The sequence below is a fragment of the Tenrec ecaudatus genome, chromosome 4 (genome assembly GCF_050624435.1).
Source record: "Tenrec ecaudatus isolate mTenEca1 chromosome 4, mTenEca1.hap1, whole genome shotgun sequence".
NCBI classification, from domain to species: domain Eukaryota; kingdom Metazoa; phylum Chordata; class Mammalia; order Afrosoricida; family Tenrecidae; genus Tenrec; species Tenrec ecaudatus.
Window position 1 is genome coordinate 75,000,071 of NC_134533.1, and position 19,081 is coordinate 75,019,151.

The window sequence follows — 19,081 nt, forward strand, 5'->3', positions numbered from 1 at the left end:
TTTCTGTTTTACTTTGCCATTTCCCCCTTCTTTTGTCTACGTAGGAAATCCAGGGTCGGTAAATCTATACAGACAGTGACTGGGCTAATAGTCACCTAGAAGCATGGCAGGTGGGGTTGGGGGAAATGAGAGCTAACAACAAATTCAAGAAAGAAGAAAACGTTCTGAAATTGTGGTGATTGAATAACTATTCTAGTTCTTCCTTTTTTTTTTTTTTTGAAGTTGTCAAGGATTTCGTTTTATTTGGATCTGCACTGAACACTCAAGTAAGCAGCAGTTAAGAAATCAACTGAGAGGGAGGGGTAAAAGAGGAGCTGATACCAAGGGTTCAAGTAGAAAGAAAATGTTTTGGAAATGTTGATGGCAACCTATGTACAAGTGTGCTTCATACCATTGAATGATAGAGCGCCATAAGATTTGTAAGAGCCCCCCAATAAAAATTAAAAAAAAGAAATCAAATGATGTACTGCATTTGGCAAGTCTGCTGCACAAGACCTCTTTAGCTCCCAACAAAATGAATTAATAATAATAAATAAAATGTGCACAACTGTTCTTAATATGATTGAGCTATTAAATTGTGTGGTATGGGAATCATATGCCAATAAAACTATTAAAGACATACACATATAAATATGTTTATTAATAAAAACAAAAGGTAGAGCCACGGGATCCTAAGGCTTGGCCCTTCCTAACAGGGCAAAGGGCTCCTGAGGCTGTGAAGTCACAAGGAGCAGGGTCGGAGACGGCCTGCTGAGGGGACCGCTGTAGACCTTTAGCGGCCTGGGTGACAGACCTCAGCAAGCGGCCACATGAACATGCCTGTAGGTCCCCGTGGGCCCTCCTGATATTCGTCCCTGGGCAGGCACAGGGCCAGACCTAGGGCAGGAACAGAGCTACCAGCTATGTGTGCCCACACCATCCCTTTAGTTGCGATAAATCTCTTATGATTGCAAAAAGGATACACCAAGTTCTATGGCGATCTCTGTGGGGTCTCGCTCTGGGCGGTGAGGGGCTGACCAGAACCCCTGCCTCCCAGGTCATGCTCCCTCAGTTCTCCACTGCACCAGTGTTGCCTGCCCACTCGCCATTCTCTTTGCTAGTGGGCAGCTGACCTCACCTAAGATGTGCACCGTGAGATGACCCTGAACCCAATGCCGGAGGCTCCCCTGGAGTCACCCTCTGCTGGGGGCGTTCAGGGCTCTGCTCTTGCTCCATGGCGGGCCTTCCTGATTCTGTCAAAATCCAACCTGCCCCCAAGGCCTCAGCTTCCCCGTCCATGAGCACCCAGCATGGTGTGAGTACCAGGTGCTTCCCACAGACACTCTGGTGTAGGCTGTGCCTGCCCTCAGGGACCACACACCTTGAGCATGCATGGGGGGCGCTCCCCAGCTTTCAACTAACGGCCCCATCTCTGGAAAGAGTCAACCTTTCTGGAGCGACACCGTGCCCAGTCTGGCTAATGGGAATGTTGGGAGGTTCGAATGTTGGCAAGCGGAGAGGACAGAGGCCCCCACAGGGATGTTTGCGAGGTGCCTCTGCGTGGCTCCCTGCTGCTCCCCGTTTCTCGGCTGCTGGGCCTTTTCACCCCCAGAGCTACTGGGTGACCCTGAGCCACGTCTGACAGGTAGTGGGCTCATGCTTCACCTTTGCGCCACTAAGGCATAAAGGTTACGGCCTGGAGAACTCCATAGGACAGCTCTACTCTCTCCGGTGGTTTTGCTGGGAATCCGGATGGACTCACTGGTACCCCGGGGCGAGGACAGCAGGCTGCCACACCGACTGTGGAATCTGGCTTCAAACCCGCCTCACTCTGGCATGTGCACCCAGAGAGACTGGATGCGTCAATCCTTATGTATCACAAAGATCACCCGGGGACTCTCGTTAAGATGCAGACACGGTTCCGGTCCATCTGGGGCGTGGATGCAGGTTTCCAGTCTGGGGTTGAAGCCGGATGGACCAGTGTGCAGCTTGGCTGGCAGCAGTTGGGCCTCAGAGCAGCGCTTGGGCTTCCACTGACAGGCGGGCGGGGGCTGCAACCGAGGTGCCCAGGCCTGGAGCGAAGGCCACGCAGCAGCTATGAAGTCCCAAGTCCCCCTTATAAGCAGACACAAAATGAGAACAGACGCGTCCCACTCACATACATGATTTCATTTGACCTTCACCACAGCCCTGTGAGGCAGGCAGGTTACGAATCATTGTGCCGCCCACTGCACAGACGAAGAAACCGGGGCGGCTCAGTGAAGTGGGCGGCTCCCGTAGTCACAGAGTACACACGTGCCTTCCAAGGTCCAGTATGTTCTCGAAAGCAAGGCTGCTGGAACTGAGAAGCACCGAAAAGATGGAGACAAAGACGCTTTGTGGACAGGGAGAAACAGGGCAGTAATGGTGGACGGCATTTCCAAGTTCAGGTTGGCTGTGGTCACGCCTGCTGCTGGCTGGCCGAGACTGGGTTCTTCGGAGGGGCTTCCCTGAGTCCTAGACTGACCAGGGAGACCTTTGGACCCCACTGAACTCTGGGGAAATGCCTTTATTGCCTAATAGATCAGCTTTGCGCAAGGCCCCGGATACCACCTCTCCAGAGGGCCCGACTACGGAAGACCCCTGGCTTGGCCCACGTCCGGTGGGCACCTGTGTCATCAGGATCTCCCAGCTTTGCCTGAAGGGCCCTCATCAGCGGGGAGGACTCTTAAGTGCTACCAAAGCCATCTTCGCTCCAGGGAAGAATTGTGATGTGCAGCTTGGGGTCTCTACTGCTCAGCCTCCACCGGGCAGTAGTGACTTGGCGTTTCTTTACCCCCAGGCAGCCCCTGGATTGGTTATGTACAGAACCACGAGTGTCAGGAAGGCCCCCTCCTCCTGAACAATGTTTTAGGGGCCGGGCACCCTTCCCCAGGGCACCGCCGTCTGTTTGGACCATCCTTGGGCTCCTTGCTGCACATGGGCCTCCCTGGATCTCCCCAGGGGCACCTTCTTCGGCCAGCACAAAAAAACGGTCAAGAGAGATGTGGGTGAAGCCACGGCAGTGAGGAGGTTGGGAGCTCAGAGTCAAGGTGAGGCTGTTCACAAAAAGGGGGTTGGCTCCCAGGGGGATGAGCGGGATGGGCTTAGTTCAGAAGACACGCCTCCTTAAGTGGGAACTGCATTCTGAGCAATCATGTTTTCGGAATAAGGGTCCGGCCTCAAAGCAACTATTCTCATGGAGGAGACACACATTTGGGTGTGAAGAAGGGCCTGGAACCCAGACCGGAAAATGGAAGAGGCGGGAGGGTGGGTTTGGGTTCACTAACAGGCAGGCACTGCCTTGGGGATGGCCAATTTCCCCTCGGCCCAGCTTCTCCAGCAGGGTCAAGTGACTGCTAGGGGGCTGCCCTCAAATGTGGTCACCGCTGTGCTGGGGGTGGGGGGTGGCGGGGACACACCTAAATGACCTTTGAAGAACTTTCTAACCCTGAGATTTCAGAATATAGTTGTTAGGAATGACCTGTTTCCGTCATACCTCGCATGGAGGGGCAAAGGGTGACAAAAGTCATGGAACAGGCCCGATGATCAAGTGCCTTTCATCACGCTGACTCCACAGCCTTTTGCATCTGCACACGGACAGCCTCCCGGTTCGTTCTGGAGACAGAGACCCCCAGACGCCTACCTTTGGCTTGGTCCTCCAGGCCACGCCATGCCACGCCTCCCCACCCCCAGCTCGCTCTCTCACCCCCAGCACCACAAGCATAACCCTGAGAACTTCCAAAGAACCAAACCTAGTGATCCTGGGATGCACGAATCCTAGGTCTGGGGCACACTCCAGGGGCAGAAGAGCAGGTGCGATGGGACTCTGCGGGTGCTCGGTGTCCTGGGGAAGTGAAGTGAAACGCGTATCCCCACCCCATCCCCTCTAGCAGACCGGTACTCAGGGCACTGGCCAACAGCCCAGAGGGAGACAGAAGCCACCGCACAAAACCAAGAGACCCCTCTCTCCTCATCGCAAAGTCCTCCTGTGGCCTCCCTGGTAGATGTCAGCTGACGCGTCACCGTCATAACAAACCGCCCATCTCCAGCTTCACAGCGGAAGAAAAGGGATGTTGTGTTCAGAGGACACGGCACGTGGGTTCCACGAGGTGGGCGAGGGCATGCGGGGGAGCGAGTCCGGCTCCATGATTAACGCGTGTTAGGATAGGCCCCTGCCTCACACCGTGGGTGGGGTACTTTGTGAGGTCTCTGCTGTCATGGACTTCTTGGGACCCCACCCACCCACCCACCCACCAGAGTGGTGAGGGTCCTTTTACCTGTACCTTATCAACCGGATAATCTTGTTGTTCATAAAATCCAGAGCATGAGGGTGAGAAGAATCAATGCAGAAGCCTTCGCTCAGAGCAATTTTCAGCACCTCCTCCACAAAGACCTGGAAGCTGTTGATCTGCTTGTTGGCCGGCACCACCCATAGCCTCTTGAGGTTCTGCCTGGTGTACTCCTCTTCTGGCAGGCCCTCCACGCTGGCCACCCAGTCCAGAGTCACGTGGTTGGGGTCCTGCAGGTGGCTCGTGATGGAGGAGAGATTGCCGTTGGAGCAGTAGAAGAGCTTGGAGCCCAGGAGCTTGAGGAAGAGGCAGGAGGTGCTGAAGATGTTGGCGTTGAAGACCTCCATGCTGGAGGAGGAGAGGCTGTAGATCTGCGGAGCCTCGCGCACCGTGAAGTGGACGATCTGGACCCGCCTGTTCAGCGAGATGTTGAGCATGGCGTTCTTCTCGGCCGTGGACAGCTCCACCTCCTTCTCCTGCAGGGCCTCGATCAGGGGCTGCACCTGGTAGAAGTCGGCCTCCCGGCGGAGCAGGCCCATCTCCTGGAAGTCCTCCGGCAAGTCCAGGTGGGAGGTCCGCAGGAAGTTGAGGATATAGCGGAACACTTTGCCATCGCGGTCGATGAAGCAGTTGCCCTGGCTGTCCCGCTTCGTGGGCATCTTCCCGCTGAACATGGCGCCCAGCATGGAGTCGGGGAAGCTAGTCAGGGTGGCCAGGGAGGTTGTGTAGAGCTTGCCTCCGACGTTCAGCGTGATGGGGTCAGACATGGCAGGAGGCCGGGGTGCTGACCAGTAGTCCTGGAGAGGAAGGAGAGTGCGGGATGACTGTTACCCAGCCAGGGCTGGGCAGCCACGGTTCTCTACTCCTTACTGCAAACCAAGCCTCCACTCCTCTAGGCCCGCATCGGGAATCGACACTTGATAAAGACATGGGGGGAGTGATTGGAACGCTGGTTAAAGCAGGGGTGGGGGCACCCGACCCTCAAGCAGCATGAGACCTGTGGACTCCGCTGTACCGGCGCATGTAACACAGCTCACCAAAGGCGGAGATGCAGGTCCAGCCTCCGCAGGCGGGGTGCGTTCATGAACTGCCTAACCACATCTAGCAGGCTCATTTTTATGTTGATCATGGTGTATGGGCCATGAATAATGCTAAAAATATCCAAGGGGCCCTTGGCAGTAAAAAAAGGTCCTCCACCTCTGGTCTAAAGTGGATTAGATTCACTAGGTAGTTAAGAAAAACAAACAAATAACAACAACAACAAAAAAACTCAACAAAAAAGGATGTCTTGGTCCCATCCTCCAGAGACGCTGTTAATTGGTCTGGGATGGGCCCCAGCACTGGTCTCTCTCTTGCTGTCTGAGTCTAAGTGCCCAGTTAGAATCGAGAGCCGCTGGTCTACAGGATGAAGGAACGTGGCATGGGTTCAGGGCTATGTTACATGCTTTCAAGTACATGGCATCTGTTTGTCACATCATTGTCACCCCGCCCTCCCCACCCCCAAGAGAAACTACCATCCATCCATCCATCCATCCATCCATCCATCCATCCATCCATCCATCCACCTAGCCCTGTTATGTAGACAAGGCAAACTGCGTCTAGTTTCCCTCCCCAAGCTCAGGGAGGTGAAGTCCAGGGCAGGATTCAACCCAAGTCCCTTCCTACACAGGAACGATGTTTAAATGTTTACAAGCCAAAGACTGGTACGCTCTAAATACCCTTGGGGAAGGAAGCCATGCTTGGTCAGGTGGAGGGTCGGCTGGAAGAGGAGGAAGGCCCTCAAAGAGATAGGTGCCACCCGAGGCTAGGAGACAGAGCAGCAGCACTGAGGCCACGAGACCGAGGGGCGGGCTTCCTGGCCGATTGGACGAGTAGCCTGCCTTTGGGCACTTCTCTGCATGAGAGCAGCTTCTGGTACGCCAGAGCTTGTTTCTCCAAACCCCCCTTTCCAGTGGCAGTGCCAGGTGTCTCCATCAGCACACCCCCACAGGTCTCCCCACAGGGAGAGGTTCAGAGACAGGGCCAGGGGGGCAGACCCTGTCTGAGAATCGCACACTGTTTGTGGTCATGTGGCCATGAACTGGTAGAGTTAAAAGCCCCAGTGTGTACCCTGCTGCCTCCTGGACAGCCCCACCTGGATAATCCACAGGGCCAGAAGCCTAATGGAGAACTCATTTTCTCCCAAGCCCGCAGTGGGCTCATGTCAGCCACCCACTGCCTGTGCTCAAGGCTCCAGGGCAGGGTGGGTGGTGGGGGCTGCTCCCATGCCTCATCTCTGAAACTGCTCTGCATCTCAACGCCCCCCCTTCCTCCTGGGCTCAGGCCTGCATACTGGGACTTGTCCGTTTTTAGTTTGGGTCCAGAGAGTGATTTGTGAGTTACCTGAAGTGCGGTTTTCCGTGTTACTTACCAGACCGTATCACCTCATTCTTCCTCAAAGCTGCCCCTCGCCACCTGGGATGCTCTGGCCCTCCAGCCAGTCCTGAGCACACTGCCACACTGCCACTGCCCCCCCCACACCCCCGCCGGCCCTCTGCCTGTACCACCCGTCCCTGGCTTTCCCAGCTTCTCTGCCATCCAGCTACAAGGGCTCATCTAGTCAACGCGTCACTGCTTCTGTGGGGCTGTCCTCAGCACTCCCCATTTGGATGAACCTTTGGGCGCGTCTCTGTACCTCGGACACACCGCTCTGCTAGTGGCCACCATCCCACCAGGAGAGGATTTCTGCTCTGCCTACAGCTTGCTCCCCACAACCCCACGCTTTTATCAAGAGCAGACCCCTGGACAGCCATAGGCTTGAGGCACCTTGACCCGTAGCTCACATCACATGGGGAAATCAGCTCACCATGAATCATAGACCTAACCCTCAAACCGAGACCTAGCGAACGTCCAGGAGAGAACCTTTGTAACTGCGGTCCACACAATGATTCCCTCTTAGGACACACGAAATATAAACCACAAAAGAAGAGACGAATGATCAATTGAACTTCATCCAAATGAGGACGGGGGGTGAAGGGTGGAGGGGAGTCTGCTCTTTGAAAGACACTGAAGGAATGAACAAAAAAGCCACAACATAGGAGAAAATACTTGTAACAAAAAAGATGGCCAATGAGAGTATCAGAAAATATCTCAAAACCCCAGACTGAGAAAACCAACCACCTCATCAACATACGCGCAAAAGATCTGAACAAAGGCTTTAGCAAAGACATGCAGTTGGCGAGTAAGCCAACCAAAGTATGTTCGACATCGACAGTCGTCCAGGGAGTGCAAACCAAAACCATTTTGGCTGCTTAACCCAAGGTGGAGGGTCAAGTCCACTCGGAGAGACTCAGGAGGAAAGGCCTGGCAAGCTCCTTCTGAAAAGCCCACTACTGAAAACCCTTGGGGCACTGACACCTTCCCAACGGCTCCAATCAAAATTCTTGACAAGTGCTGGTGATGATCTGTGAGGCAGTTAGCTTACTGTGCCAACCTGGCTGATAAACACATGTGGGGTTAGTCACAGGGCAGAGGGATAAATGGCTCCGTGAGACTCGAGTTCGCGGGTCTTTTGCTTTGTGATGGTCAGACCAGGGTGCAGCTGCCTTAGCCAGTTCCCTGCTTTAGCTGGCAAGGCTCACTTCCTGCAAGACATCCCTGAGGAGAAGCCACATGGACCTACTCCGATGCAGCCCTGGGTGCTGGAGCAGCTGTGTGGAGACCCCTGCCAGTGCTGACATGCTTACACATTCACTGACTCAGCTTTCCTCCTGCAGTTGGCATCATTGCGTCTGTTTTGTGAGATGGAGGAGGACTTTGTGTATGGGAAACAGAAGGATTTCTCCTAAGTTGTCTCCCCCAAATATATGCAAAACTTAGCTGCTTGCAAATGACTATACACTTGGAGGTCATCAGGAGTAGATCAGGGGTCATTCTCCTTAAGTGCTATCAGCCATCTAGACCAAGCAGACACCACTGTTTATCCCACCACAAATAGGGCCCACTCCCTTCTGATAAGGATAGTAGTTGTCTGTTTCCTTGTAGGAGACCCCAGAGAGGACAAACCCGCCCAAGGATGACTAAGGCAAGGCCGCCATCATGAATCTAGGGTCTGCCCATCTTGTCACATGTATACCTCTAGACCTTCCCATTCCTATGGGCACACCCCTAGCTCATCCCCTTCCTGTCACGCTTGTGCCTATCATACATTCCCTTCCTATGATGTGTATGCCTATTGTACTGCCCCTTCCTGTGATGTGTGGTGACCTGTAATTGTGTCCCCCGAAGGAGATATAACCCTTGGTTAGCAATAAAGTTGGGGCTCTCTCCTGCTCTCGCGGCTGGGTTTCCTCCCCTCGAGGACCATCAAGCGGGGCTGAGGTGAGTATGCTACCATGAATGTGTCTGACTCCATTAATTTCAATATTTCTCTTCTATCTCTCATGCTCTCTAAAACTTTACTATAATCCTTATTATCACTGTACAATTGTGCCTACCGGACCTGTGATGATTTGTGGGGGACCCTCCTCACCCCACATTTGTGGGCTGGTGTTGGACATATGGGTTACCGCATTAATGTTGGACTTGTGGGCTTGGGCAGCACTGGGTTGGGCTGCTTTCTTGATGTGCACTTACCCTTTATATAAAACTCTCTCTTCTACATGACTTTCTGTGGATTTGTTTCTCTAAGGTACCCAGATCAACACAATCTGGAACCCTCACTCATGGCCAGAGAGCGTGCCACTCGGCACAGCTACTGTAAAACAGCTTAGTGGGCTTTCCCGCAGTTGAACACACAAGTGTCATGGAGCCAAGCCATCCCACTTCTGGATATTTATCCGAGAGAGAGGAAGACATGTTCGATGGGAAAGGCTGTCTGTGGAGGCATTAGGTTGCTCTCTAGAGAATCAAAACCAAGGATGGTTGTATGAGGGTGTATATAGAAAGGGACTTCTATCAAGAAATAACCTACATGGGTGGAGAAGTAGGTGAATTGCGTCTGGTTCAAGTCTGTAGGTTAAATGTGAGCTGGAGGCTTCTCCTGACTTACGCAGCTGCAGGAGCTGAGCAACAGGAAGTGGGAAGATGAAGCAGAAGGGCCACAGGCTGGTGGATGCAGAGCTGAATGAATCCAAGGTCGCCAGTCTGCTGCTGGGTGCTGGGACCCGCAGGTGACACAACAGATCAGCAAACCAGGCACAGAACCCAGATCCGGCAGAAGGCGATTGGGGCAAGAAAGAGCTCAGTGTCTTTCCTACAAAAGTGTCATGAGATTGTGACCTGAATGACAGGTGCAGCTCTGTCCCTACCCTTAGCTGACATAAAGCTCTAATCATAGATCACTCCTTGCCAACTTGATGCCAGTATACAACTCTTTACTCATAATCTCCAAAGACAACAACAAAACCACACATGTGCCTAACAGGATACAACTAATAGGCACACAACTGAAAACGCAGTAACTCTATCTTGATCTTATATGCTTTATAAGTGAACAAAAGCGCTTGATGCATACAAATAGGCATTACTCATAACAATTACAGCCCTCATTTCTGCAGCTGGTGACACGGATGTAGCTGGTATTTATAGCCACCTTCTTCCGCTACCCATTCCATATTCCCTTTGCTCTCAGCAGTTACCTCAGCGACTCCTGGTTCTTTGCCTGGTGGGGTAACCAAAGCTCCATTCCTGAAGAGTGTTGGCTATTAGTAGTCATGTCATAATTGGGGTGCTATAGTTTACCACTGATTTTAGTCACAGGACATGGTAGTACGACCTATGGAATCTCTTAGACTCCAGAAAAATTATTTTTCTCTTCCATTAGGACCTACTAATCCCGTTTCCCCATGGTAATCAGATCAATCATGCCACTCAGTACAGTAACACCCTGTTTGTCTGTAGATCCAGAGGCATGAGGAGTTCAAACTGGCCAGGAGGCCTTCTTAACTACCAGTCAATAATCGGTGATGTGTCTCCAGCTGGGAGCATTCCTCCCTTTGGAAACAAGACCCCCAGGCCTTTAGAGCACAGGGTTCCTGGACAGGAAGCAAACATGTGGTCAGTGGGTCCTGAGGAGTAACAGCGAGTGGTGCTACTCCCGTCTCCCCCTCCTGGTTCCCAGACCCGTGAATCATGGAAAATATATGGAGAAACAGGACCATATATCGGAAGCTGGTTTCGAGCATATACAGTCTCCTGGAGAGCAGTGCCCCAACTTTGCCAAGTGCTGTCCCCAAACGGGCACCTTCATTGTATCTTTAGATATCCCTCCCATTTTTCTATCAGGTCAGCTGCTTCACAGTGATGGGGACATGGTAAGACCAGTGGATTCATGAGCCCGAGCCCACTGCTTCACTTCACAGAAGGTGACGGGGCAAGAGAAAGTTCAGTTCTGCTCAGGGTCTCTCTTACATAAAAGCCGCCTCTCCTCCAAAAAAGGAGGTATCACCAGGTTCAACTTGATTGATAGGCTATGATCACCCCTACCTTTACCAGGTACAATGAGTTGACAGAAAATCTAACCATCACAATGGATGCTTACAGGTGCTTTTCTTTATAAATGCCCCTTAAGAGAAACAGCTAGCATGGAGATCGATAAACAAACTGTATGTAAACATACATGAGGATACAACTCCGATAAAGGACCAAACTCCTGACTTACTCTACAGTACAGACGAATCTCAAAAGCTTTATGTCAAACGAAAGAAGGCAGACTCACAATGATACAGCGTAAGATCCTACGCCTGCAACATTCTGGAAAATGGAAAAGTTGGGGGGCAGAAATCAGATTAAGTGATGGTTAGGGGCTAAGGGTGGGGAGCACTGTTGATGCACTGCCAGATAAGCATTGGGCTACTAACACCCAGGTCAGAGGTTCAAATCCACTATCTGCTTCATGGAAGAGAGGTGAGTCTTCTGTTCCCGTAGAAATGTACAGTCTTGGAAACACTACGCAGGGTTTCTGTGAGCCAGAATCACCTTTGGGTTATGGGTGAGGAGGAGATTGGCTACAAAAGGGAACATTTTGGAATGACGGAAATATTCTATATCTTGATGTGGTAACAGCCAAATGACTGTGTTCTCCAAACCCCGAACCCACTGTCAATGAGTTGATTCTGACTCATAGTGACTCTAAGACTGTCAAAATTCATAGGAAATTTACTGGATGTAATTTATACTGCCATAAACTAGAAAACAGTTAAGACCCAGACCTATTACTGAATCATACAATCAGTAAGCATGGGTTGTGGGCAGTTTATATATTGTAGAGTGAAACTCCGTTATGTGTCTATATGAATTAGATCATGACCTAACATAAGTTTTCATCCTGTGGGGCAGGATAAAAAAGCTTCCAGGAGCCATCACCAAGCCTGGGGGGGGGGGGGGTTCTCTGAGAGGCAATGGCAGGCCTCTGGTCTCTGCGCCTTCACTGTCTAGCAGACAGGAAGTACTGGTGGGATTGAGGTCAGGCACTGACAGGGGAAGGGAGTGAACTCTTACTCAGCTTTGAATCAAGTACAAGGCTTTTATGGTAATTCTATGAAGCAACCATCATTCTCCCTGCCTTGCAGATAAGGACATTGAGACTCAGAGGAACCCAGGGACCTCCCCAGGACCCACAGCCAGTGGGGAGAGAGCCTATTACTCTCTCTCTTGCACAGGCTAAGAATTATATCAATAAACTCTTGTAATCGCTATCCACACGTTTAGAAAGCTTGCAGCAGTTGTTTCAAACTCGGCCTCATCACCAAGACTACTGGTCTTGATGTGCAATTCAGACCTGAACCTGAACTCAACTCTGGCTTAACTTTCAGCCAAATAATAGAGAGGCCTAGGTGGTGAATGTGGGGGCCCTGATGGCATAGTGGGTTATGTGTTGGGCTGCTAAGCACAAGGTTAGCAGTTCGAAACCACCAGCGGGAGCAAGATGAGGCCTCCTCCTCCCTTCAAGACTGATGGCCTCAGAAACCCCCAGGGGCAGTTCTGCTCTTGCCCTATAGGCTCACCGGGAGTCCGGCTGGACTCAATGTCAGTGAGTTCTGATGATGTGAACATCACCACAGGGAAGCACTTCTTACGCCAATCAGCAGGTGAGATCCCCAAAGCAATATTCTCTCAGGGACACAGCAGAGATGGCGGGAAAGGATAGGAGAGATGAAGGGATGTAAGTGATGGACCAGAAGTGGGATGTGTGCTGGTCCAGAACGGGGATGGCAATCAATGTCACAAGCCAACAGGGAATGGATTGCTGAATGGGACACCAATTTGCTCTGTGAAATCCTATCCAAATCACAACAAAACATTAAAAACAAAATAACTTGCTTGGCAAAACCACAGTATATACCACTGCTGTGCACATGCCTGCAGTAAGTATGACATGAGGCAGTTGACCTACAGTTGGGAGCATTTTAGCTGTTTTTAATGAAAGCCACAGAGACGTCCCGTGAGAGAGAGTGAGCGAGAGCACCGTGATACACACTTTACTCACACTGCCTCATTCGGTGTCTTGGCAAACCCTCGGAGACTGGGTGCTCTCACCATCACCATTTTACCAGTGAGCAAAGTCAGAAAGCTAGTCCGTGAGAAGAAGGACTCGAATCTAGGGCTGTCTCTGGCTATTTCCACCACAGGGACCCAGGTGAGCGAGATCCGATGCACACCGCCCCTCCTTCCCCTCTGACCAGGTGAGACTAGCTTCGGGTCTGGAGGGTACCAGTCCACTGTCTGCTCCCGTAAAGAATTACCGCCTCGGAGAGGGCTGCTATGAGTCAGCATTGACCTGGTGGCCCTGGGCTTGGAATGGTTTGGGTTTTAGGATACGCCCTAAATGATTTCATTAAAATACCACATTGCAATCGATCATCCTTACTTTTAGGATCATAAAACTGAAGCACTGGAGACCATTTGCTGGGAATTGCTTACTAAAAACAGCAGAGCCAGAACCCTAGCCCAGGTCTTTCTCTCCAGCCTGCGCTCCCCCAAGAACGCAACACACCTGGCAGGGCATTGGATGAAGCCGTGTAATGAGGATCCGACCAGACAGACCCGGGAAGCTTCTGAGAGAACACAACGTCGTCAAGTTTGCTCTTACATTTGTTACAGCCCAGGTGTTAGGCTCTGCTCATCCAAATCCCAATACTTGAAAGGTCAAGTTATAAAAGATTAAAATGTTAATCTGGATGGGAAAATACAAGTGATGACCTGAAAGAATACGGAAACGAAGAATCGCTATATTCCCAAGTGCCCAAACCCACTGCTATCGAGTTGCTTCCGACTCCTAGTGACGCTACAGGCAAGGATGGAACTGCCCTTGTGAATTTCTGAAGACAGCCTCGTTTTTCCCCGAGGAGTGACTGGTAGTTTCAAACTGGCTTTGCAGATCGCAGCCCGACGCGAAACCACTAGCCACCAGGGCTCCATAAGTACCTTAGTATTCAACAAATAAACACGCTTCCATGGAGCGGATTCCGACTCACAAGTGCCCTCTTGGACAGAGTCGGGGAGTCCTATGGGGCTTGCCCAGGCTGTAAATCTTTGTAGAAACAGACTGCCTCCTGGTTCAAAGACGGGTTCCAGTTACAGCTCAGCACCTAACCAACCGCCTGTTCCACCTGGGCTCAGGAGGTATCTTAGCATAAGGTATTTAATCAGATGGTAAAGCAGCAACATTTCGAATCGTATTAACATCGTGAAGATCGAGAGGAATTTCACTGTACACGTGTTGACACAACTGGCTAACCACCCAGAAATAAACAGATCAGGCATCGCACCTCGAGGAGCCCAGGAGGCAGAGTAGGTTCCCGGCTGGGCTGCTACCCCATGAGGTCAGCAGTACGAACCCACCAGCCTCTCCTTGGGGAAACATGACTGAGACTTTATGCCTCTGTAAAGATTGAAGGCCTTGGAAGCCCAGAAAGGTTCTACCCTGTCCTATAGGGTGGCTATGTCTCAGAATTGACTGGATGGCACTGAGTGAGTGATCCTTCCAGCTCTGGGATCCAGGCAGACAGGCCTCTATTACCTTCATTTCAGACCTCAATCAGACTCTGAGAGGAAGACAGGAATCCCCCGCTCAGGACTTTCCTTGTGCCCTGACCTCTGGGAAGGTCCAGGCTTGGACACATTGGAGAACCAGCCCTCTGAAAACCTCCTGGGGGTCTTTTTCAAGCTAGGTGACGTGGGAGGCTGAAGCCACTCACAGAGGTTCTCCCAGTGACCTGTACCCACGTGGGTGCTCTTCTTCCCATGCCAACCCCCAATAAGCTTCCACCACAGGTGCCACCAGCTCCCTTTCTTTGGATTATCAATTTAGGGCCAGCAATGGAACAACAGCAAAACAAATCTATTAAGTAATGATAAGGATCTAATGTTCTATCATCTATTGATCCCTCTGGAGCCCTGATGGCCCTGTAAGAGAAGCACTGGACCACTAAGTGCAAGTGCTGGGGGAGGAGGAGGGGGCTGTCTGCTCCCATAAAGATCTGCACTCTTGGAAACCCCAGGCAGTGGTTCTGTTCTGTCCTATAGGGTCTCTGTGAGTCAGAACTGGGCTCTTTGAGTCTCCAGGGATTCTAGGAGTCAGTGAGCTTGTTTTATTTTTAAATCTAGCTACCTAAATGATAGCTACTTATCATTTCCTTGTTATTTCCCCTAGAGTGATCTAAAAATAACACCCACTAGCAATGAGTGCACCTGACCCTCCAGATCTTCATGTCTGCCATCTCCTATGAAAAGACAGTGGGTCTCTTTGGAGAAACTGGTAATTCCAGGACTTGGAAGAGAAAAGTTCACAGCTAGGCTGGGCCATCTCTTGCCAAAAAGGAAAGAAACAAAGACTAAGGAGGTCAGGCCAAAAGGACAATGGAACTGGCCTGAAGGTACTCTCATTGGCCAAACTTGAGATCATCTGACTGTCACAAGAATGATGATAATGCGTTATAATACATTGTATAGAAAAATAATCAGCGAGTTCATAATGATTTTCCAAAAAGAAATGGAGAGGGGAAGGAAGTGGGGAAGAAGGTGAAGAGGAAAAACCAGGGTGAGTTCTTCCCGGAAGAATGCCTCCTACTGTACAGACGTATACTACTGACTGGAGCTGTTCTTCTAGACAAAGATATAATAATGGTTATTTTTTTGTCTCTGTGCAGTTGATCCATTCAGTCACTAAATGAGAAGTAAAGAAATTTACCCCAATTTAGATTGTGGATTCATTTTTCCCAATTAAAAGAAAATAAAGAAGAATGCCTGCTAATGACTATGGATGGAATGGCCGAATTTGAAGAGCGCTATCAGCAACATCCCAGGGTAATACCTGGTTCAGACAAGGGTCCCCCTTGGATGTTGAGTTAAAGACTTTTGGAAACCTACAATCCCCACAGTTCCAAAGAACCACTCCACGCATAGTGACTAACTACATAGGAGGGGAGAAAATTACCTTTAAGGTGAAGAGATTAAGCTGTCACACCAAAATCGAAGACCAACTTTAGTATCCACAGACAGGACCCGCACACTCATTGCCTTTGATTTTGACTTCTAGGAAGTGGGAGCTGAGTGGGCCATGTGTTGGGCTGCTAACTACAAGGTCAACTTTCACAAGCACCAGCTGGCTGCTCTGGGGGAGACAGGTGAGGCGTATAGTCTCAGAAAACCACAGGGGCAGCTGCATTCTGTCCTACAGGGTCGCTAGAAGTCTGAACAGTCAGTAGCAGCGAGCTGGGTTTCGGTTTCTGGAATCTCATGGATGCCCTATGAAGTAGGTACTATTACTGTTCCTGCTTTAGGTAGTGGTGCTGTGGGTTAAACATCAAGCTGCCGACTACAGAATTGGCAGTTCAAATCTACCAGCAGCTCTGTGGGAAAAGACGAAGCTGTTTTTTCTGGTAACGATTTATCGTCTCGGAAACCCTCTACGGCAGGGGTTCTCCACCTTCCTAATGCCATGACCCTTTCATACAGCTCCTCATGTGGTGGGGACCCCCCCACCCCCAACCATAAAATGATTTTCATTGCTACTACATCACTGTAATTTTTTTTTCATCACTGTAATTTTGCTACTGTTATGAATCAGGTGACCCCTGTGAAAAAGTTGTTGAACCCCCAAAGGGGTCGCGACCCACAGGTTGAGAACTGCTGCTCTACTCGGTGGCTATGAAGTAGAACAGTAGCACTGATAGTGGGCTTGGTTTGGCTGCCAATCCGATGAGGCGCTCTCCTGCCTTTACAACTGGGCATTTGCCATCCCCTCTGCCTGGGCTACTCAGAAAAACCTCATTCATTGGCCAGGCCCACCCTCCCCAGTTGGAATCCTCTTTTCTCACTCCTTCCCTGGCCCGCTGCCTTGCCTTTCTTTGCCACCTAAACAGACCGGTGCCTGGTCTGAGGGACTGGGGTCTTCCCTCATCTCCAGAAGACGGTCGAGCAAGGGGAAGCCATTTCCTGCTGTTTAGCCAGGCTCACTTTTGCCACACGCCATAATGACTGTCACTGACCAACACCAAGGTTTATTGCGTTCTCCTGAAATTGAAAACATTTTTTGTTTGTTTGTTTTGAGGAAAACAAAACCAAAAACCCCTTGAATTTTTACTTTGGGATCGACAGCCTTCGATCAAGCCTAGATGACCCCAGAGCTACAAATGCAGGGAGGGGTCCCACCGTCTAAGGCAGGGGTCCTCAAACTACAGCCCGTAGACCACATGTGGCCCGCCAAGGGCATATCCAGCCTGCCGGGTGTTTTTGCCTTGTTTTGTTTTTTACTTCAAAATAAGATATGTGCAGTGTGCATAGGAATTTGTTCATAGTTTTTAAAAAAAACTATAGTCTGGCCCTGTAATGGGTCTGAGGGACAGTGAACTGGCCCCCTGTTTTAAAAGTTTGAGGATCCCTGAAAGGGATAGGGGGAAGGAGACCCAGGGGGCCAATCCTGGGTTAGTAACTCAAGGGTAGGAAGTTCAAACCCACAGGTACTCCTTGGGAGAAAGCTGTGGTAGCAGCCTGCTTCTGTAAAGATCACAGCCTGAGAACACTGTTAGGGAGCTCTCCCCTGTCCTCCTGATAGTGCTCCAGCGAGGACCACATCCTAAGCAAGCAGGAGCTGCCTACCCCACCTGACTCACTCAGCACCCCAAGATGGACAGGCCTACAGACTGTGTGCAGATACTGCCCTTCACGTCCTCTTCCAGACCTCCACTGGTCCGGCAGCTGCATCTCTCGTTCCACTTTGTCCATCTCTCTAAGAAGCCCACCCCCAATCTTAAAAGATAAAAATGAAATGTTGCCCCACCTCCTATGAGATTCCCAAATGAGCTGGCCAGCTGGGACTGGGAAGAGGGAAATTGGCTTGGAGGAGAGAAACCACGGCCTGGCACACATTCCCAGCATATACAGCTAAGTAGCCCATCACCTGCTGCAGATCCTCAACAGCCATCACCTTTTGCAGATTTTTCTTTTCACTCTCTCAGCTCACTCGCACACTTCATCTTGTGGGTTTCCACAGGTTCAACTCTTCATTTCAACTCCTACTTTTTGCTCTCCCTGCTTCTCAACACAGAGCCCAGGTGGCACTGTGGTTATTCGAGTTTGGCTGTTAACCCAAAGGTTGTCCGTTCAAACCCACCAGCTGCTCTGTGGGGATAAAGACGTGACAGTGTGACCCACTAAAGATTACAGCCTGGGAAACCCGATGGGGGCAGTTCTACTCCGTCCTATACGGTCATTATGAGTCGGCATTAACTTCAGGGGAGCAGGTTTGGCTTTTTGGCTTGTCACACATTATAATTTATAAACAAAAATCTAATTTATAAACAAAGGTTTTTCAAGTCCACCTCATTTCACTCCCACAACCCCGAGCGACTTGCCTTACAAGCTAGCATTCAGAGGGCCTGCGGGACTGAATTCATCACACAATCTGCAAAAGGCCTATTTGCAAACTAAGCGCAGCCTGTTGTTTCTGTCTTTGCCACTCATTCCAGACCAGACTTCCATGGCGGAAGCAAAGTCTACAGGCAGACAGGCAGTCTTGGTGGTGTGAGACGTCACTTGACTTCCCCAAGACTCATGTTTCTTACCTGTAAATATGGTGGCGCCTTTGCGGGATGTGGGTTGAATGAGATCAAGTGTATGACGCACTGAGCTCAGGGATGAGTGCTTTTCTAATCACGGGGAAAGGGCGGTGTTCTGGGCATCCCTTGGGCACTGGGTTCTTCAGAACGGGGAGGGTTCCCTTTCATCTGTCTCTCTCCTTCCTCTCGCATCCGACCTAATTCAACCTGGGCTTGCTTCACCAGGGTTCCGGCTTTCTCCGCACCCACTCCCCAGTCCTGGTTTCTTTATTCCTTTCGACAGGTGCGCCAGCCTTCTCACCTTGAGACTCCGCCCATTCTTAATCCCAATCCACTGTAGACTCCTCCCACAGTCTAGACCCTAACTAGCCGGGCTTCTCTTTTATCAGTACCACCGGTCATGACCACGCCCACCAGCTCGCCCCTTCCCTAAGCCCCGCCTTCTTCATTTCCGCTCCCTCCCACCAGCGTCCCCACTCCAGTAGCCACTGACGGTGCACCGATCCCCATTTCACAGATGATAACAATGAGGCTGGAGTGACAACCTCATAGTACAACAGGTGCCTGTGTGGGCACGCGTCCCCTCATCGCCCATCCCTGCGTCCTGCGCCCTGTGCCCCAGTCGTGCTTCACCCACCTCCAGCCCTCGCTCAGCAGCCACCCTCCGCGGGCGGCCGACGCAGCTTCGCCTGGGGGGAAGAAGGGGCGGGGACAGAGGGCCAGAGCCCAGCCTAGGGGCTTGGCGGCTCGGGA

The 19,081-nt window shown here is 51.1% G+C and overlaps 1 protein-coding gene across 2 annotated transcripts; it reads right to left on the bottom strand.

Annotated features, from left to right (window-relative positions):
• Window positions 1-254: 254 nt before the first annotated feature.
• On the bottom strand, window positions 255-19,025 carry KCTD21 (potassium channel tetramerization domain containing 21). 2 transcript variants are annotated; one of them, XM_075546349.1, is made up of 2 exons: window positions 18,966-19,025; window positions 255-5,086 (listed from the first exon to the last, which is right to left on the bottom strand). In XM_075546349.1, the coding sequence occupies exon 2, from the start codon at window positions 5,054-5,056 to the stop codon at window positions 4,274-4,276; it is 783 nt and encodes a 260-aa protein (XP_075402464.1). In that variant the 5' UTR covers window positions 5,057-5,086; window positions 18,966-19,025; the 3' UTR covers window positions 255-4,273. The 2 variants fall into 2 exon arrangements, with proteins under 2 accessions (XP_075402464.1, XP_075402463.1); XM_075546348.1 differs by lacking the exon at window positions 18,966-19,025 and adding an exon at window positions 18,335-18,774.
• Window positions 19,026-19,081: the final 56 nt, after the last annotated feature.

Excerpts from the sequence above, each read along its gene's own strand:
- KCTD21 (XM_075546349.1), bottom strand. The coding sequence starts at position 5,056 with ATGTCTGACCCCATCACGCTGAACGTCGGAGGCAAGCTCTACACAACC.